This window comes from Talpa occidentalis, unplaced genomic scaffold, assembly GCF_014898055.3.
Source record: "Talpa occidentalis isolate TD23 unplaced genomic scaffold, MPIMG_talOcc4v2.1 talOcc4.5, whole genome shotgun sequence".
Taxonomy (NCBI): Eukaryota; Metazoa; Chordata; class Mammalia; order Eulipotyphla; family Talpidae; genus Talpa; species Talpa occidentalis.
In genome coordinates, this window is record NW_023604861.1 from 28,024,425 (window position 1) to 28,041,489 (window position 17,065).

General features: G+C 33.0%; 1 protein-coding gene across 1 annotated transcript; it reads left to right on the plus strand.

Moving 5' to 3' along the window:
- The first annotated feature begins 9,440 nt into the window (after nucleotides 1–9,440).
- LOC119259611 (60S ribosomal protein L6-like) lies at nucleotides 9,441–10,348 on the plus strand. The gene is given in 2 exon segments (XM_037528597.2): nucleotides 9,441–9,699; nucleotides 9,701–10,348. Coding segments are annotated over 2 exon segments (867 nt in total). The 5' UTR covers nucleotides 9,441–9,453; the 3' UTR covers nucleotides 10,322–10,348.
- Nucleotides 10,349–17,065: the final 6,717 nt, after the last annotated feature.

Genomic DNA, 17,065 nt, shown 5'->3' on the forward strand with positions numbered 1-17,065 from the left:
ATGAAATGGCCCATGCTCTGCCCTATGACAGTTAAATGCTCAAAAATGAGAGTCAAAAATAGAGTTAACACATTCCCAGGGACATAAAATTGAGTCTCTGTTTTTGTTCTAATTTGAGATGAAAAAAAAAACAGAGGGGGAAAAATAACTGAAAAATATTCTTATAAATATATGTAACAGCAGCCAGGAGCACAGCACCATCATGATTAATGGCATTTGAAAACAGACCTAACCTTACTGATGAATATCCTGATAATCTTATCACAGAAAATCAAAAATGGAAAACAATCATTAAGTAGTTATTAAAGTATGACCAAACTTTCTTAAGTCAGCTATATTTACTTGGTCTTTAAAAAGATTGAATTTTATTTTTTTTTATTAAAGTATGAAAGGAGGCCCTTCCCGCTCTGCCTCTGGTGAATTCTCTCACCCTCCCATGCTTCTGACTGTACCGAGTGCTTGCATAAATAAATAAATAAATCTTAAAAAAGAAAAAAAAAAGAATGAAAGGAATCAAATGTGCAAAAAATACAATCACTTGACTTCATATATACTTTCCATATATTCCCTGCTTTATTGTTAGATGCGTATCAGGGAAGCTCATGACATCTGAGGTCTGTCACATTTATTTCCTCCTAAACAAATGAAAAACTTGCTAAAATCTCAGGACAATATGTCCCTCAATATTCACATTAGCCACAATAGTGATGAATTTTATGAGGAAATATGCCAATATATGCAGATATTCAGTGATAAGATTTTCTCCCTCTTTCATTTTTATTTCACTTTCTCTGGTATCCATGGTTCAGAAATAACTGAAGTAAATCCGATGAATCACTAAAGTATTATCAGCAAACATTTCCTATGCATATACACAGAAGATGTGTTGCAAACCAGGAATACTCAAAACAAAACCTAGAATGAGGCTTGGGAGTATATTTTTATAAAGTAGCTGATGTAGTGAGAAAGCAGTGGCTGTTTATTTTTCACAGTGGTTGTTTATAATGTTGGAATTTACTTAAATTGTAGGAATTTGGTAGTGGTAATCTCATATTGATTTTAGGCAACAATTTAAGTTGGCTTATGATTTCCAGAGGCATAAGCAAGAAATGATCCTGGTCAAGTTAGTCTTAAAAAGTAAGCTAAATTAAGCTTTGCTATATGGCTAAAAAACTTTTTTTTTTCTACTTAGGGAATTTTCAAGGTTGGTCTTAGTTTGTTTGTTTATTGTGTTTTTTTTTTTTTTCCTTTAACATTGGAATGAGTACTTTTAAGCATTAGAATGCAGCCAATAGACTATAACAAGTGATTCCTGTTAGCAAGATAAAGCTTGTTTATCTTTAAGATGTTTGCCCTTGGAAAATTTGAAACTTGTATAGAATAGATTTTATCCTTGTCCTCAAAGACTTGGAGTAAGGGGGCAGTGTAGGAGTGACATTTAGTAGGCAAGATTACAAAACACTGAGATCAGTTCCTTTTTGGAAAATTAACAAAAATTATGAAAACAATTAATATGGAAAATCAACCCAAACTCTGGAATTGTTGATATTTCTATGAATGGCTATTAATTATTCAATGAAAGGCACATTTTGAACTAAAGTTGTCCAAGCAAAAGGAATAACAAGAAAGACCTTTAAGGACAAGAAAGAAACCTTGTTTTTTGTGGGAGTATAATTCAGTTAGGCTGTGAAAGTTCACATAATCCAAGAAATGAAGAAACTCAATAGCCTTTGAAATGATTTGCAGTTTCATATTGAGGCCGATAGAGAACCAAGGAACGTTTGTAAGCCAATTGCTGGAGCTGCACTGGCAACAACACAAAACACAGTACAAGATGGTGCAATAATCTAATCTTTATGTACAAATTACTTTCTTTTCCTTATATTGATGGTCCTCAAAACTGACTCTTAGATCCCTGGGGGTGCCTGTGTTGAGATAATGGGGTCTTCAAGCTATTTTTAAAATAAGGCTAAATATGGTATAGTTCTTTTCATTGTGTTGACACTTGTAAAATGCAATTCTAGGGGAAAATCCAGTTTCATTTAGGGATGTCATTGGTAAGGCAATAAGATATTTTTCAGTATATTAAATATCTACCTTTGAATCATGTCTGTTTTATATTCCATGTCATGAATGAGAAGTTCATGTAAAGCACATTAGCTGAATATAGAAGTACCAGGTCATCTTGAGTCATTGATCTTATGTAATTGTTGGAGGTGTGTTTTCATTAAGCATAGTTATTTAAAAAGAATAACTTCAGGCAAAGAATGGTTTTATAACTTGTGTTTTTCTAGACAATTTCTCAAAAATGAACAAAGACTACCACTTTAAAGAAAACAATAAATAGTACTTAGTGATCTAGAACATAAGCAATTTGAAACATGCTTCATTTCTCCATTCTCAGTTCTGCTTAGGATTAGGGTCTAAACCATTTTACACTGCTAGTTCAGTATATTATTAAAACTATAATCTATATTATTTTTCATTAAAATCCCAATAGCAAAAGAGAAATTTGACATTCTATTGTTGCTATATATTTTTTTAAATTACATAGGTACTAGCATTATGGCTATTTAAATCATCTAGATAATTTTTTTTTCCTTACAGATACAAATATTTGGTGTTCATGCTAAAAAATCTGAATTAAACATTGTCAATTATTGTTTTAATTACCTAGTGATTGTAATGTTTGGTCAAAATAGAAAAACACTAACTTCACTGGTGATTTCCTGGCAAGTTAATTATGCTAAAGAAGTTAACAATAATAAACACTTTGTTAAGTTTCATTACATCTACTGATATCTGAGATCCCTATACAATACACATGATTTTCCCTTATTTTGTCATTGAAAGAAGTGAATGCCCTTGAAAATATGTCTTTTATGCAGTGATGATTTAATTAATAATTCCTCAATCAAAATCCCTTTGAAGATAGCTAATTTCCCAATTTCTCAAGAAGTATGGATGCTATACGACTTGAAAAGGACAGGATGTGATTAAACATGTGCAATTGTGAAATGCTTGTCCCAATTATATAACTTATCACCTTTAAAATCCTTATTTCAAACTAAATTACAAATAAATATTCCAATTAGATGGACCAGGCTTTTATAATTGACTTTGCAAAAGTGAATGTGATTCTTTTATGTAGAGATGCTAAACAAATTACCCCTTTGTTGACAAAAAAATAAATGAAGTAAAATATTCAAGTTTGTTGAGCTATTTTATTTTTTGATATGCACAGTTAATATTTATATTCTGCACAAATCTAACATAAAATGCTTATATCTCTAATGACATAGGATATAATGCATATTCATGGATTAGTTGCACATTACTTAATCATATCAATAAGTAACATTTTTGCATTATACAACATAAAGACATTTACTAATAGTTTGTTGATCCATTTGCAATTCTTCTATTGTTTATTTAGACTTGATTTCCATATTCTTTCTGATATGTAAACATGCTACCCTATTAATTTAACTTCAGAATTCCAGTTCAGTAGACACCACAATGTCCTTGTTACACAATTGCTCTTATTCTTTGTACTATAACACCAATGTTATGATATATCGTGGTAAGTATAATTACAGATTTACTAATGAAGTAAAATTAATATATGACAACTTTCAGCTCCTCAGAGTGCATAATAAATGGAACATACAGTCAACTACTATACTAAAAAAAAAAAAAAAAACTTTGAGAACGAGATTAACTATCTATGATCCTAAAATTGTAGTTTCTATATTATATACATAGTCTTTCATCCTTTCATAGTCTTCCTCAAGAAAGAACAAAATCTCACAGTGTTGTTAAGTTTTTACTTGAAAGGTATATTGTTATCAAATTATTTGAGCCTATTATTTCAAAAAGTGTAAACAAATTTCAAAAACTAGAAATTTTAGAGAGACACAGATTTTGATCATACTACATTGAAAGAAAACGAGGCATTTGTGACATTGCTATTTATCTTAGTTTGCAAAAGTGAAAACTTAAGACAGTTGTTTACTGAATAGAGAGAATATGTGACAGAATTCATTGGTGTGTGTCTGCTAGTGGTTAAAGAGCAGGCATGAATAACAACTATCCACACTCATGCCTGTATCAATTTAACATAAGAAAACTCAGTAAGTGCCTCCCCAAATAAAAATATAAGATCACAAATGCTACTTAAGTAAATTCACAATTCTTGTTTAGGAATTATTTCAAATAAGTTTTAGTCATTCATCCATTTAGCTTCTTGAAGTTTAATTTTCATTGAGATATTACCTACAAGTAAATCCACGAAAGCATGTTACCCACCATAATTTGTGCACACATTTGTGAACTAGAATTTTTTTTAAAAATGTAGAATTGAAATGTAAAATATAATTAATGTATGATACACTTGAATGTGTGTAACATAAGTTGCATATTACATACATACATATATACATACACATGTTACACATGTACACCCATACATACAGCTACATAGTATATATATACTATAAGGTGACTTCTGCAGAAACAATAGCTTTTCCAAAGCCATTATTACTCAATCAAGATAGAGACATATCTACTTCCTAAGTCTATGACTATTATAGGAAACACTGTAGCATATCAACTAAGCTAAAATTTTTCAGAGAAATAATCACATTGTATTGATACTAGAATATAATTTTAGTTCTGCCATAGACTATTGTTTGTTTTTTCCATATTAGTAGCAAATACTTAGATTTTACATAATATTTTACATAATGAGTCTATTTCAGACACACACACACATATATCTACCTGTCTGTCTGTATGCATGGATGTTATTTCTTCTCCTTTCAAACTCTCTAATGAATTCCAAAACAGGTCAGATACTTGGCAACTAGATTCTTCATTTCAACATGTTTATTAAATACAGAAGCTATATTATTGATTTTTTCATCTATTGTATACAAGATGTTAGATGACTGACTGAGCAATCTAACATTTAAAAAAAATAATTTTGATCAGTTACTACTACTAATAATAAAAATCGAATAATTACTTTTGAATTATGGGCAAGAAGCTCCTTTCTCAGGTATATCCGAAAGATTATTATAGCTAATTCAATAAGACAATGAAAGAAATAAAAGAAGTATCTTGGAAAAGGACAGATAAAACTAACTTTATCCACAGATGCCACGACTAAGTATGTAGAAAATGCCAAAGAATCTATAACAATTTTATGTTACTATCAAGTGAATATAGTAAGATCACAGGATCTTATTATGCATGAATATACAAAATTTGTTTATTTTTCTAAATACCTAAAATGAACAATTACAATTTAAAATCTAAAATAATTTAACTGATTACTCTCAGTAAAAGTAATACAGACATTGAAAGAGTTTGGACAATAACATACTATGAGAGAATCTATATGCTTAAAAAAAATGATGGAGACATTAAAAATGTAATTCAATTGAATGGAAAGTTCTTTCCTGTTAATATGTTTGAAGATTCAACATTTTTAATGTCAATGCCCCCGAGTTTTATTGATAGTTATAACACCAATTGAAACTGCATCAAACTACTTTTAAAATATTGGCAAAGTAATTATAAATATTATATATTAAGGAAAAAGACTTGGAATAAATAATATTTTGTCAAGTTTGGATCTGTAGAGTGTTAACTTCCACGAAGCAAGATTTTTTCTCTTACAATTCAAGCCAAAAAAATATAACCATGATAGGAATTCATAGGAGAAAATTCACATTACAATCATCTAAGAATACAATCATCACATACAGCACTGGCCAGCGAGGGTCCCACACGTCACGGCAGACCTCTCCTGTCTCGCCCGCGCTCCCCTCAGCAGTGTATTTCGTCAGTCTACCTGTTCTGATCCCTGCTCTGTCTCTGGTGAATCCTCACAACCTCTCGCAAATCAGGCCTGTACCCCAGTTCTTGTATAAATAAATAAATAAATCTTTAAATAAAAACAAAACACAAATATGGAGAGTTCCCGGCAGTCATTGCTCTGCTGGGAGTAGATGACCACTTCTCAGACAACTCCCCAGTAGCTTTCACCAAAACATGGGTAGGGCTACAGGACTTAGAGTACCTTAAATGTGCTTATACTTACACCACTTTTCAGAGAAAGATTATCAAAACCACCTGAATTTTTAATTTAGGAGATCTCTCTCAGCACAGTTAGAGTTTTGTTTGTCTTTGCCTTTTATGTGAGTTTATCATTGTTTTTATAAACAAGTGTTTGCTTTTAAATTGATAACTTAAGTTGTTTTATCTCAATTTTTCCGCCTTGTGATTAGTCAGGGTCATTACAATGCCAACACACAAAATATTTCTATCAACCAGGATCAATACAATATCAATGCATATGACACCAAGACAATGCTTGATTAGGTGAACAAAGTTGGAGAGCCCACAATATTTTATTTCAATAATCCTCATGAAGTTTTGTAATAAAGGCAGTGTGGCTCTATCAAAATAATGACCACAAAGATTGATGCAACATAATGGACTCTAGAAAAAAAGAATCACAGAGTCAACTGAATTTTTATAAGGGTATATGGAGATTATCACAAGGGTATATGGAGATTATCAAGTTAATAAAATGGTATTAGTACTCCCTGGTAGTAGTCTCAGTGCTATCATATTTTCACCACCGCAGCCTGAGTTTAAGCCCTGGTCAGGGAGCTAACTCACATGGCACAGCAGTCCTCTTCTGTCTTGCCTGCTGCTCCCCTAAGCAATGTATTTCAGTAGATCTGCCTGTTTTACTCCCCACTCTGTTTTTGGAGAATACTCTCATGACCCCCACACCTCTGGCCTACACCTCAATTCTTGAATGCATAAATAAATAAAAATAAATCTTTGAAGAAAAATAAATAAAATGATGCTGTATATTGTAAGTCAATATAAAAAAAAAAGACCTTAAATATAGTCTTTACACCTTAAAACCAACTCAAAATATACCATAGAGACATACATATAAATGCCAAACCAGAAATTCTACATGATATTGGCAACACAACAGCAAAAGCAAAGGAATTCTATGCTTCAAGTTTCATCATTTAAAAGAATGATAAATTGGACTATATCAGATTTAAGTTGTTACATGAAATAAATGTTAAAGGAATGGAAAGATAAACCACAACTGGGACAAGATATATGTAAAATACATGTTTCATAAAATATATTGTGATGTTTATGTCAATTTTACTAAAAATGGTACGTCCACACCCAATACTGTTTCTGAGTGTCTCTGTAAGGTATTTCCAGATGATATCAGTATTTGAAAAGGTGGGCTCAGTAAAGTAGAATCCCTTCCCCATTGTAGACATCATTTAATCCACTGAGACCTTGAAAAGAACAAAAAACAGAGGAAGAAGGAATTCATCCCTTTTTGCCTGCCTCAATGATTGAGCTAGGACTTATTATACCATTGTCTAATGACCTCTAATCTGATTATATTTAAATATCTTAGTGATTATATTAAAAAGAACAATGGTAGTCCATGATCAAACTGTTTGTTCAGGTTTGCAAAATATCAAAACTGGATCTTTGTAATCAATGACCTAAAATCAAAGAACTAGGTGACTCTATTGATACTTTCAAACATTTTGTAAGCTAATGAATATTGCAGCATTGTTTGATTAATTTAATGCTGCTGGACAAAGTTGGGAAAAAAGCAGGTGATATTCAGGGATTCAAATTCCTAACTCAAGCAACAAATAAATGACCTAGTAGCTTCCATGTGTGCCGTGAAGGGAATCTTATCCCCCTGTAGTTATAGGACTGAGCTTGCTGGAAGTCAAATGCAGAAACTCATCTTGCCAAATAATAGTCTATGCCTCCACAGATGTCCTTCAATAGTTGAATGAGTTTTTTTAAAAAAGTAAATAAAACCAAGTAGTGGTGTATACATGCAATGCAGTATTAATCAGTAATTAAAAAAATAACTTATCAAGCTATGCAAGGATATGGGTGAATCATATATGTGCACTGCTAAATTGAAAAAAAAAAGTCTGAAAGACTGCCTGGTATATGAATCAATTTATATGACATTCTGGCAAAGGTCGAAAATGACTGATAAAGTAAACCAGTGGTTGCTAGGAATTAGAGAGACTATATTGAGATATATTGAGTAGGTGAAGCAAGGAATGATTTTATTTTTAGAACAGTGAAACAATAAGGTACAGTAATTGGGTATGCATAGCCCTGTGCAATGGTCAAACTGTAGAATTTTAAAGAACTAAAACGAACCTTAATGTGTATTATAAAAATGAGGAAGTAAGAAGATCCCAGAATGGAATACAGAATGTGACCCCCCAAAAAAAAATCTAATTACCTAATAAATTTAAGAAACAATCTCACCAAATGGGGTAAAATAAAAAGAGCTGACCTAATGAACTTAGGAATTAAACAGACTATAAAAGACTAAAGGTAAAAAGAACTTACATCAGTATAACAATCTGCTTGAGAAAGATATTTGCTGTGGTGGTATGTGTGAACAATTCTGAAACCATATGGGTCACAGTGGATTTAAACAATTAAGTAAATGCAAATGTGTTGGGAAGATGGAAACTAGATTTTCTCATTGTTAGAGTGAATGACCACAGATAAGACACTGGACCTATTTGTAATGTATTAGAAAAAGAGAAATATATATGAATTCATGTTTAACTTAAGGATGACACAAAGGGTTACATATACAGGCATTTATAGATATGGATTATACCTGCATTGGTAAACCCATATTTTCTTACTCCACTAGCCGATGGGTCTAAAATCAATGATATCCTAGTAGCAAAAAGCAACACTAGAGCCAACAACTTACTTTCTAGTACTGCTCTCTAGTAAGAGAAATCAGGGCACATTAGAAAAAATCAGACTAACCCCAACTAAAGGGCATTCTATGAAATACCTGGTCAATGACCCATCAAAAACAGATCATCAAAAGCAAGGCAAGTGTGAGAAATTTTCAAAATAAATTAGAGCCTAAGGAAATATGATAATAAAATGTAAACTGGCATCCTGAACAGAAAAAATTAAATTCTAGAAAAATAAGAAATTCTCAATAAACTGCCACCTTTTACTAATAACAGTGTATCAATATTGAGTCATTATTTGTCACAAATATACCATACCAAGGTAAGATGTTAATAATAGAGGAAGCTGTGTATTGTGTCTATGAATGTTCTTGCTAATTGATTCTTGATTTCTCTGTGCATATAGAACTTTGAAATACAAAAGTTTTTAATAAACAAAAAATCACAAAATTTTCAGTGAAGGAAAATCTTGTACAAATATTATAAAATTTTGATGTGTAAAATATCCTATATTTCATAATTGGCAATGTTAATTATAATCTAGATAATTTATATGATGAGTCACATCTCTATTTTTGTGGCTATCTTTTGGTACTCTTTCCCATCTTGCAAGATGTACTCTTTCCCATCTTGCAAGATGGCGGGCGAAAAGGGTGAGAAGGCGCCTCCTAAAAAGAAGAAACCTGCAGCCAAGAAAGCTGATGCTGGTGGCAAGGTTAAGAAGGCCAAGGGCAAGGGCAAAACCCCTAAGAAGGGGAAGCCCCACTGCAGCCGAAACCCTGTCCTAGTGAGAGGAATTGGCAGATATTCCCGATCTGCTATGTATTCCAGAAAGGCCATGTACAAGAGGAAGTACTCAGCAGCTAAATCTAGGATTGAAAAGAAAAAAGAAGGAGAAGGTTCTGGCTACAGTCACAAAACCAGTTGGTGGTGACAAGAATGGCGGTACCCGAGTAGTTAAACTTCGCAAAATGCCTAGATACTATCCTACTGAAGATGTGCCCCGAAAGCTGTTGAGCCATGACAAAAAACCATTCAGTCAGCATGTCAGGAAACTGCGAGCTAGCATCACTCCCGAGACCATTCTAATCATCCTAACAGGGCGTCACAGAGGCAAGAGGGTGGTTTTCTTGAAGCAGCTGGGCAGTGGCTTGCTACTTGTGACTGGACCTCTGTCCTTCAATCGAGTTCCTCTGCGTAGGACACACCAGAAATTTGTCATTGCCACCTCTACCAAAATTGACATCAGTGGTGTGAAGATCCCCAAACATCTCACTGATGCTTACTTCAAGAAGAAGAAGCTGCATAAGCCCCGACACCAGGAAGGTGAGATCTTCGACACAGAGAAGAAGAAATACGAGATTACAGAGCAGCACAAGGTGGATCAAAAAGCTGTAGACTCGCAAATTCTGCCAAAAATCAAAGCTGTTCCCCAGCTCCAGGGCTACCTCCGCTCTGTGTTTGCTCTCACCAATGGAATTTATCCTCACAAGTTGGTGTTCTAAGTTTCCTGCAAAGAATCTAATTAAATAATGATAATTTAAAAAAAAATATTTTCATGTAATGTTTCCATACTTGCTTTATTTTTTAAGTACAAAAAATAAGCATTGGCAATGTTAGCATTTTAGGTATACGTTATGTTTAGTAACTAGTGTTTTTTACTTTGTTCATAATGAATTTAAAGATCTAAAAAAAAATTAGCTGAATATATTTACAATGAAGATACAAGTTCAGGCAAGGGTGGAAAAAATGTTATTATCGCCAGTCTCCTGACTTCACAAGTAAATTGCTAGCAGTAGAAAACCACATAATTTATTTTCTGTTTATTTTAAGGCCTCCCATTTCACATTGTTAATAACCTCAATAGGTCATTTAAGATTGTTGTTTAGTTGAATAAACTGTGTCTTTACCACTGAGTCAAAAAGTAATACTAAATAATTATCTAATAAGAATAATATTTTAAGGATATAACATCATATGTCATACATTCAGACAAGTTGATTGTACAGAGTTATAGTCAACTCGAACTTTTGGAAAATACCTTAAGATTTACATAAAACTTATAAGAAGTTAAAAGTGACCATAGGGTATTATTCCTAATTTTATAATTTAGAGGCAGAATCTCATGTTTTCTTGGTTTTAGAAAAATAATTTAAACTTCATTTAGATTCATATAGTTTCCTCATTTTCTTCCCCCCCCCACCCTCTTTTCTTCCTTCTAGTTCATTTCATGGACTCTTTGACATGATCAAGATGGTATAGTATTTTTTTTTAATTTTGTATATTTTTACATCATTTTTCATTTTTGCACAATGTATGCATTTTCATCTTGGTTATAATTCCCATACAATTCCCACCCCTCCTTCTTTTGATCCTACTCCCTCCCCTCCCCCACCCCCCCAGTGTGTTTCTGGATTATAGTTGCTTGTTGATTTTGATGTTTACTTTATAAGACTAATTATATAGTATACATTTTTATTAAGAAATTTACAAGAACTTGGGCCTCCCTGGTGGCACAAGGGGTTAAGACACAACCTATGAACTAATTCACAGCCACTGCAGCACAAGTTCGATCCCCAGCCAGAGAGATACCCACATGATGCAGCAGACCTCTCCTGACTCACCCGCTGCTTCCCTCAGCAGTATATTTCAATCTGCCTGTTCTGTTCCCCACTCTGTCTCTGGTGAATCCTTTCACCACCCCACACCTCTGGTCTGTACCCCAGTTCTTGTGTGCATAAATAAATAAATGTTTAAAAAAAGAAAAAGAAATTTACGATAACTCATGAGAAGAGATGAAGCAACCTTTGGGGAAAAGCACAGTCCAACTGAGGAAGGCCACAGTGACAAAGGGGGAGTCCCACTGAGTGACATTTTCCCTATACTGAGTATTGCTTGGAAATTTAAAAGAAAAAAATAACAGCTAATTTGATTTCTCATTTTGGTGACTTTATTAACCTGATTGTCAATTGTGCATGAACAAATTTGTGTGTTATAAATACAAAATGTAACTGAAGACTGCACTGTTTTGCAGCAAATTCCCATTGTATGCCAGATAGGACTTCAAAGTCACCACCTCCTTCCTGGAAAGGAGTATAATCCTTCCTTTTTCTTTCTCATTCATAGTCCTCACCCTCTTTCTCAGAGTAGAAGGATAATACATAGTTTAATAGACAGGCAATTCTTAATTTTCTTGAAAGGCTATCAAAAACCAAAAACAAACAAACGAATGAAAAACCAAAACTGCACAGTCTAGGCATGGCAGAAGTTAAGAATGACTTTATTGTGTGGTTTCCTCAAAGACTGACCCCCAGGAACTGGAACTTTTCAATTTTGTGGGCAATACCTCTACTTCTCCTGAAACTCATTCTTTAAGAACTCTTTTATCGCTGAGGTTCTTTCTATGTGAATTCTAACTTGTAGAATTCACATATAGTAATTGGGATTCAAGCCTTTTATAATACTGGAAAAATGAAGAAGTTATTTTACAGATATAATTTGTCAACTGCTAATGCACAGGTCATTACATGCTATCTAAGGAAGTAGCCTTCATGTACTCCAATTATTAGAGCACATAGCACATAATCTAAGATATTCTGTTGAATCCTGTCACACTATATTTAGAGTTAAAAATTACATACTTTCATCTCTAGCCCCTGTTTTTATTTTGGAAAAGCTACATGGGCTTCTCTCTAATGAAATCCAATCTGGAATTTTTCTGTTTTTATTTTTCCATTGTCTCAACATTTCTTGGCTTTTATTCTGTTCATGCTCCAGTTGAAACTGAAGCAGGAAGAGTTCCATTTTAGCATATTATGGTGTTCTGCTTCTGCAGTGGAACTATTGTTTGACATTTTAATCTTCTTTTGCATTAAACTCTCACTCCTAGAAATAAAGACATAGAAAGATAAAAAAAGAAAAAGTTGTATCTTGATTACTTAGTTTTTGTAATTCAAATATCACAAATAAATCTCAATTTTAATGTCAGTTAAATTAGAGTATAAACCTCTATTTATAACTGGTGTGCAAGACTGTGGAAGGCTCCACTTAATAAACACTATACATTTTTTACTGAATATTTACAAGACCAATATGATGCATTATAAATAATGCAACTATAGAAAGAAAAAATCCACAAAATCCCATAAAGTTTCTTAAAGGGTCTCCAATAGATTGAATGGAGTTCTCCCAAAAGTATGCCTTTATCATAATCTCCAGGAACATCTGATTTTATTATATAATAAAGTCATATATGAAAAATACATCTATTGGAAGATGTGATTAAAGCTCTTGAGATGAGATTTTCTTGGATTATCAGCCTATCAGTAGAGTCAATGACAATAGTTTTTACAAAAGAGACACAAAGATGAGATATGGGGAGAAGAAAAGATGATCATATTAAGGTGGAAGCACAATTAGAGTAAAGGGTCGCAAAGTGTGCACCAGCCACAGAGACTACACAGAAGAGGCAAGACAGTAATCTCTTCTTTGGCATGGAGAGGGAGAGTAGCTTTGCCAGTATCTGAATTTGGAGTTGCACTTGCCAGAATTATGAGAGAATAAATTTCTGTTGGTTTATGCCACCCTGTTTGTAATTAATTGTTATGGCAGTCACAAGAAAATAATACATGTAACTTTTAGGAAACTGATTAGGTGAATTTAAGGTATTTATTTAAAAAAAAATACCCATGTATGTCCTAAACACTGTTACCTTTCTTTTTTTTTTTTAAGATTGATTTATTTATGCATACAAGAACTGAGGTACAGACAAGAGGTGCGGGGGGGTGAGAGGTTTCATTAGAGAAAAAGTGGGGCACAGAACAGGCAGACTGACTGAGAATACACTGCTGAGGGGAGCAGTGGGTGAGTCAGGAGAGGTATGCTGCACCATGTGGATCAGGTCCCTGGCTGGGAATTGAACTCATGCTGCAGTGGCTGTGGTCAGCTACATAGGTTATGTCTTAACCCCTTGAGCCACCAGGGAGGCCCTGTTAGTTTTATTTCTAATTAATTGAACAACCCAGGGGAACGGTCAAGGGCAGGAAGCAGCTCTCTCTGCAGACTTTGTTCCTATCATTTGTTGCTCTGCTCTTGGGTTTCTCTATGTTATGCATGCATTCAGGAGAAGAGTGGGGGAGATTGTAGAGAAGTAAAGAAAACTTTGAAAGTAACACACACTTCTACTGTTCCCATTTTATAAGGCAGAACTTGGTTATAATGTCAACTATAAAGGCTTGAGAGGCTAAAGAATGTTTGCCTATTATGCCTGGGGCAGTCATTTTATCAAATGGATGGATAAAAATGTTTTGGTGAAATGTTAGCAGAATTCAAAAAACTTAGTGTTTGCCAAACTATAATTTGCCAAAATTAAATTCAAATTAGTATGTTCAAGTCAATAATGACAGCTACAAAATTTAAAGTGTGGATACCAATATGAAACTTCATCTTCCTTTCATATGAAGCTCTGTAATTTCCAGAATGTGCACAAGCTTCATGGTTGACATAATTTTTCTAAGGCAAAATAATTATAATAAAGTAATTGTGTTAGCAGTAATTCACACATTCTACTTGGAGATTGAAAAGTATAAATCCAATTAGCAAATTTTCAATTGAAAGGTGTTAGAAGTGTTGAATAGTTGGTCATTTCTTGAACCAAATTGCTTTTTTAGACTTAATCATTACTTAGTGTGTTATAAGGGCATTGAACAGTTAGAATATGTCAACATACTTTTATTAATTCATTTAAAAAGGCAACTTTTATAGTTATACCTTAAATAATTATGAAATGATGTAGACCAGGGATACATGAATTATTGCAAAACCTCTTGATTTGTTAGTAACAACAAAATCTACTTGTTAAAAAAAAAAAGGCATTGACTTCTATCACACAAATGATAAATACGAGACTGGCTTTTCACCCAAGTAGGTAATTAAATTTCTTGATATAGTCATTTTGAAGATCATGTTCAGATTCTTCTACAAAAAATTATACACACTAAATTTTAAGAACCCAGTGAATTACTTATTTAGTTAAATAGTTATTGTACATGTTTTGGGATCATCAAACTTTATTTAAATTCCTAATTTCTAATTTTAAATAAGACAATGAATATTATTAGAGTAACTAGTGACACAGAAAGGCAATTCACAAAAGATATGATGTTTAATTTTATGTATCAACATGGCTAGATCAAAGACTAATCCGGATAATTCTGTGATGGTCGTTTTATATATGCTTATGATTTAAAATCAGTTAATTAAGTACACTCAAAAATAGGAATGGGTTCCCTACAATCATTTGAAGGCAATAGGAGCAAATACAAATTCCTAAAAAGAAATTGTGTTCAGTAGTGTAACATTAACTTTTTCAGCATTTTCTAGTTTGACTACCCTATAGAGTTTAGACTTGTTAACACACTAAATCACATAAACCAATTTGTAGTAATAAATTTCTTCATAGTTTACATTAAAATGTTGAATTAATTTATTACCTATTGAGTCTGTCTTTTTTCCTGGAGAAAATTGTTTCAGGTGTATTTTATGAAAATATACACTATTGTTTCTATTATTTTTGTTTTATATATCAGATATACATTGCATACATAGATGTTGATGTTTTAATCACATTTACCTATTAAATTTTATAGAAACTATTCTATTTATTATCAGGACACAATAGATCTTACCTACAATATTTATATAGAGTTTCTGTGCTAGGATTAATAAGATATACATTTTAACATCAAATTCCCTGGGAGAGGAAGTAATGCTGTCATATTAAAGTCTATGAGAGTAAAAATAACAGTATTTCTACAATTAAAATTTGGCAAAATTGAGGTCATCATCACAATGTAGCATCAGAAATGACAGATAATAATGGTTTCTCTAATGATTAGGTGTAATAGGTGTGGAAAAAGAACATGAATTGGAAGAGATGAGACTATACCTACTGTATATTTCATGAACTTTGATTCTAGGAATCAAACTCTACAGATTCAGTTTACCCAACTTTAAATTGAAAAATAAAATTTTTACTGCTTACCATATACAGTTATTTTAAGAATGAAGATGGTGCTAATTTACATAAGTGAGTATGAAGTACACAATTATATTTTTTGGGTAATTCCTAGTATGTTAATGAAATCAAATCTAATAGAAGTTACTGTACTCTGGTTACATTTTACTGGTAGCTGGTTAATCCACCCCTCAGTGATCCATGGGCTGGGATAGTGTCATCTGCAAAGCAACAGAGTGCCCAGATCTTGCTCTGTTCTGCAAAACTTAGCTGATCTGCAAAAATATAATGCATTTTCTCTGACCTATGTCAGAATTTTTATATCTATGTAACCATAAAAAATTACTCCAAGAAAACAGTATTAAAACAGATATTACACGCTTTCCTATCTGTGTGGAAGTTGTAGTTGGATCTACTTCCATTAAGCTGTTTCTCTTTTAGTTTGTAGCAGGGAAGAGGGTAGGAGACTTACAATTTATGGGAATTAACAATTGCAAATGTTATTTAATTTGGCTAGTCATAGGGTGATTTCAAATACAATAGTATGTAAATTCTTGTGTTTATTGAAAACTGAAAAGGATGCTACTTTTATCAAAAGAGACAAAAGAAAAAAAAAAAAGGCAATACAAAAAGACACCAAGGGGGCCTCCCTGGTGGTGCAAGAGGTTGAGATGCAACCTATGAAACTATCCACAGCCACTGCAGCACAAATTTAATTACTGTCTAGGAAACTACACACATGGCAGAGCAGACCTTTCCTAACTAGCCCACTGCTCCCCTCAGCAGTATATTTCAGTAGATCTGCCAGAAAAGTTCGTTCCCCACTCTGTCTCTGGTGAATCCTGTCACCCCCTCACCTCTGGCCTGTACCCCTCACCTCTGGCCTGTACCCCAGTTCTTGTATGCATGAATAAATAAATCTTTAAAAAAAGACATGAAGGAAATCTGCTTTTCCAGTTATAGGGACAATTAGGTAGTTCAAAATTTACAAGGTATATGTAATGGTGTCTAGCTTATGATGTGATAGCATGTGTTTCCAAAACCTCCATCCCTTTAAAAAACAAAAGAAATTATTTCTTTTCTAAGTATTAAATTTGTCCAGGACATATATCAATGGATACCACACCATGTGGAATATTGTTTGTCATGGAGATGGGCAATGAGAGGTGGAGTTGTACCATAGAACACATCCTCCACAGCATTAAGGACTATTGATCAAGAAAACAATTCTGTT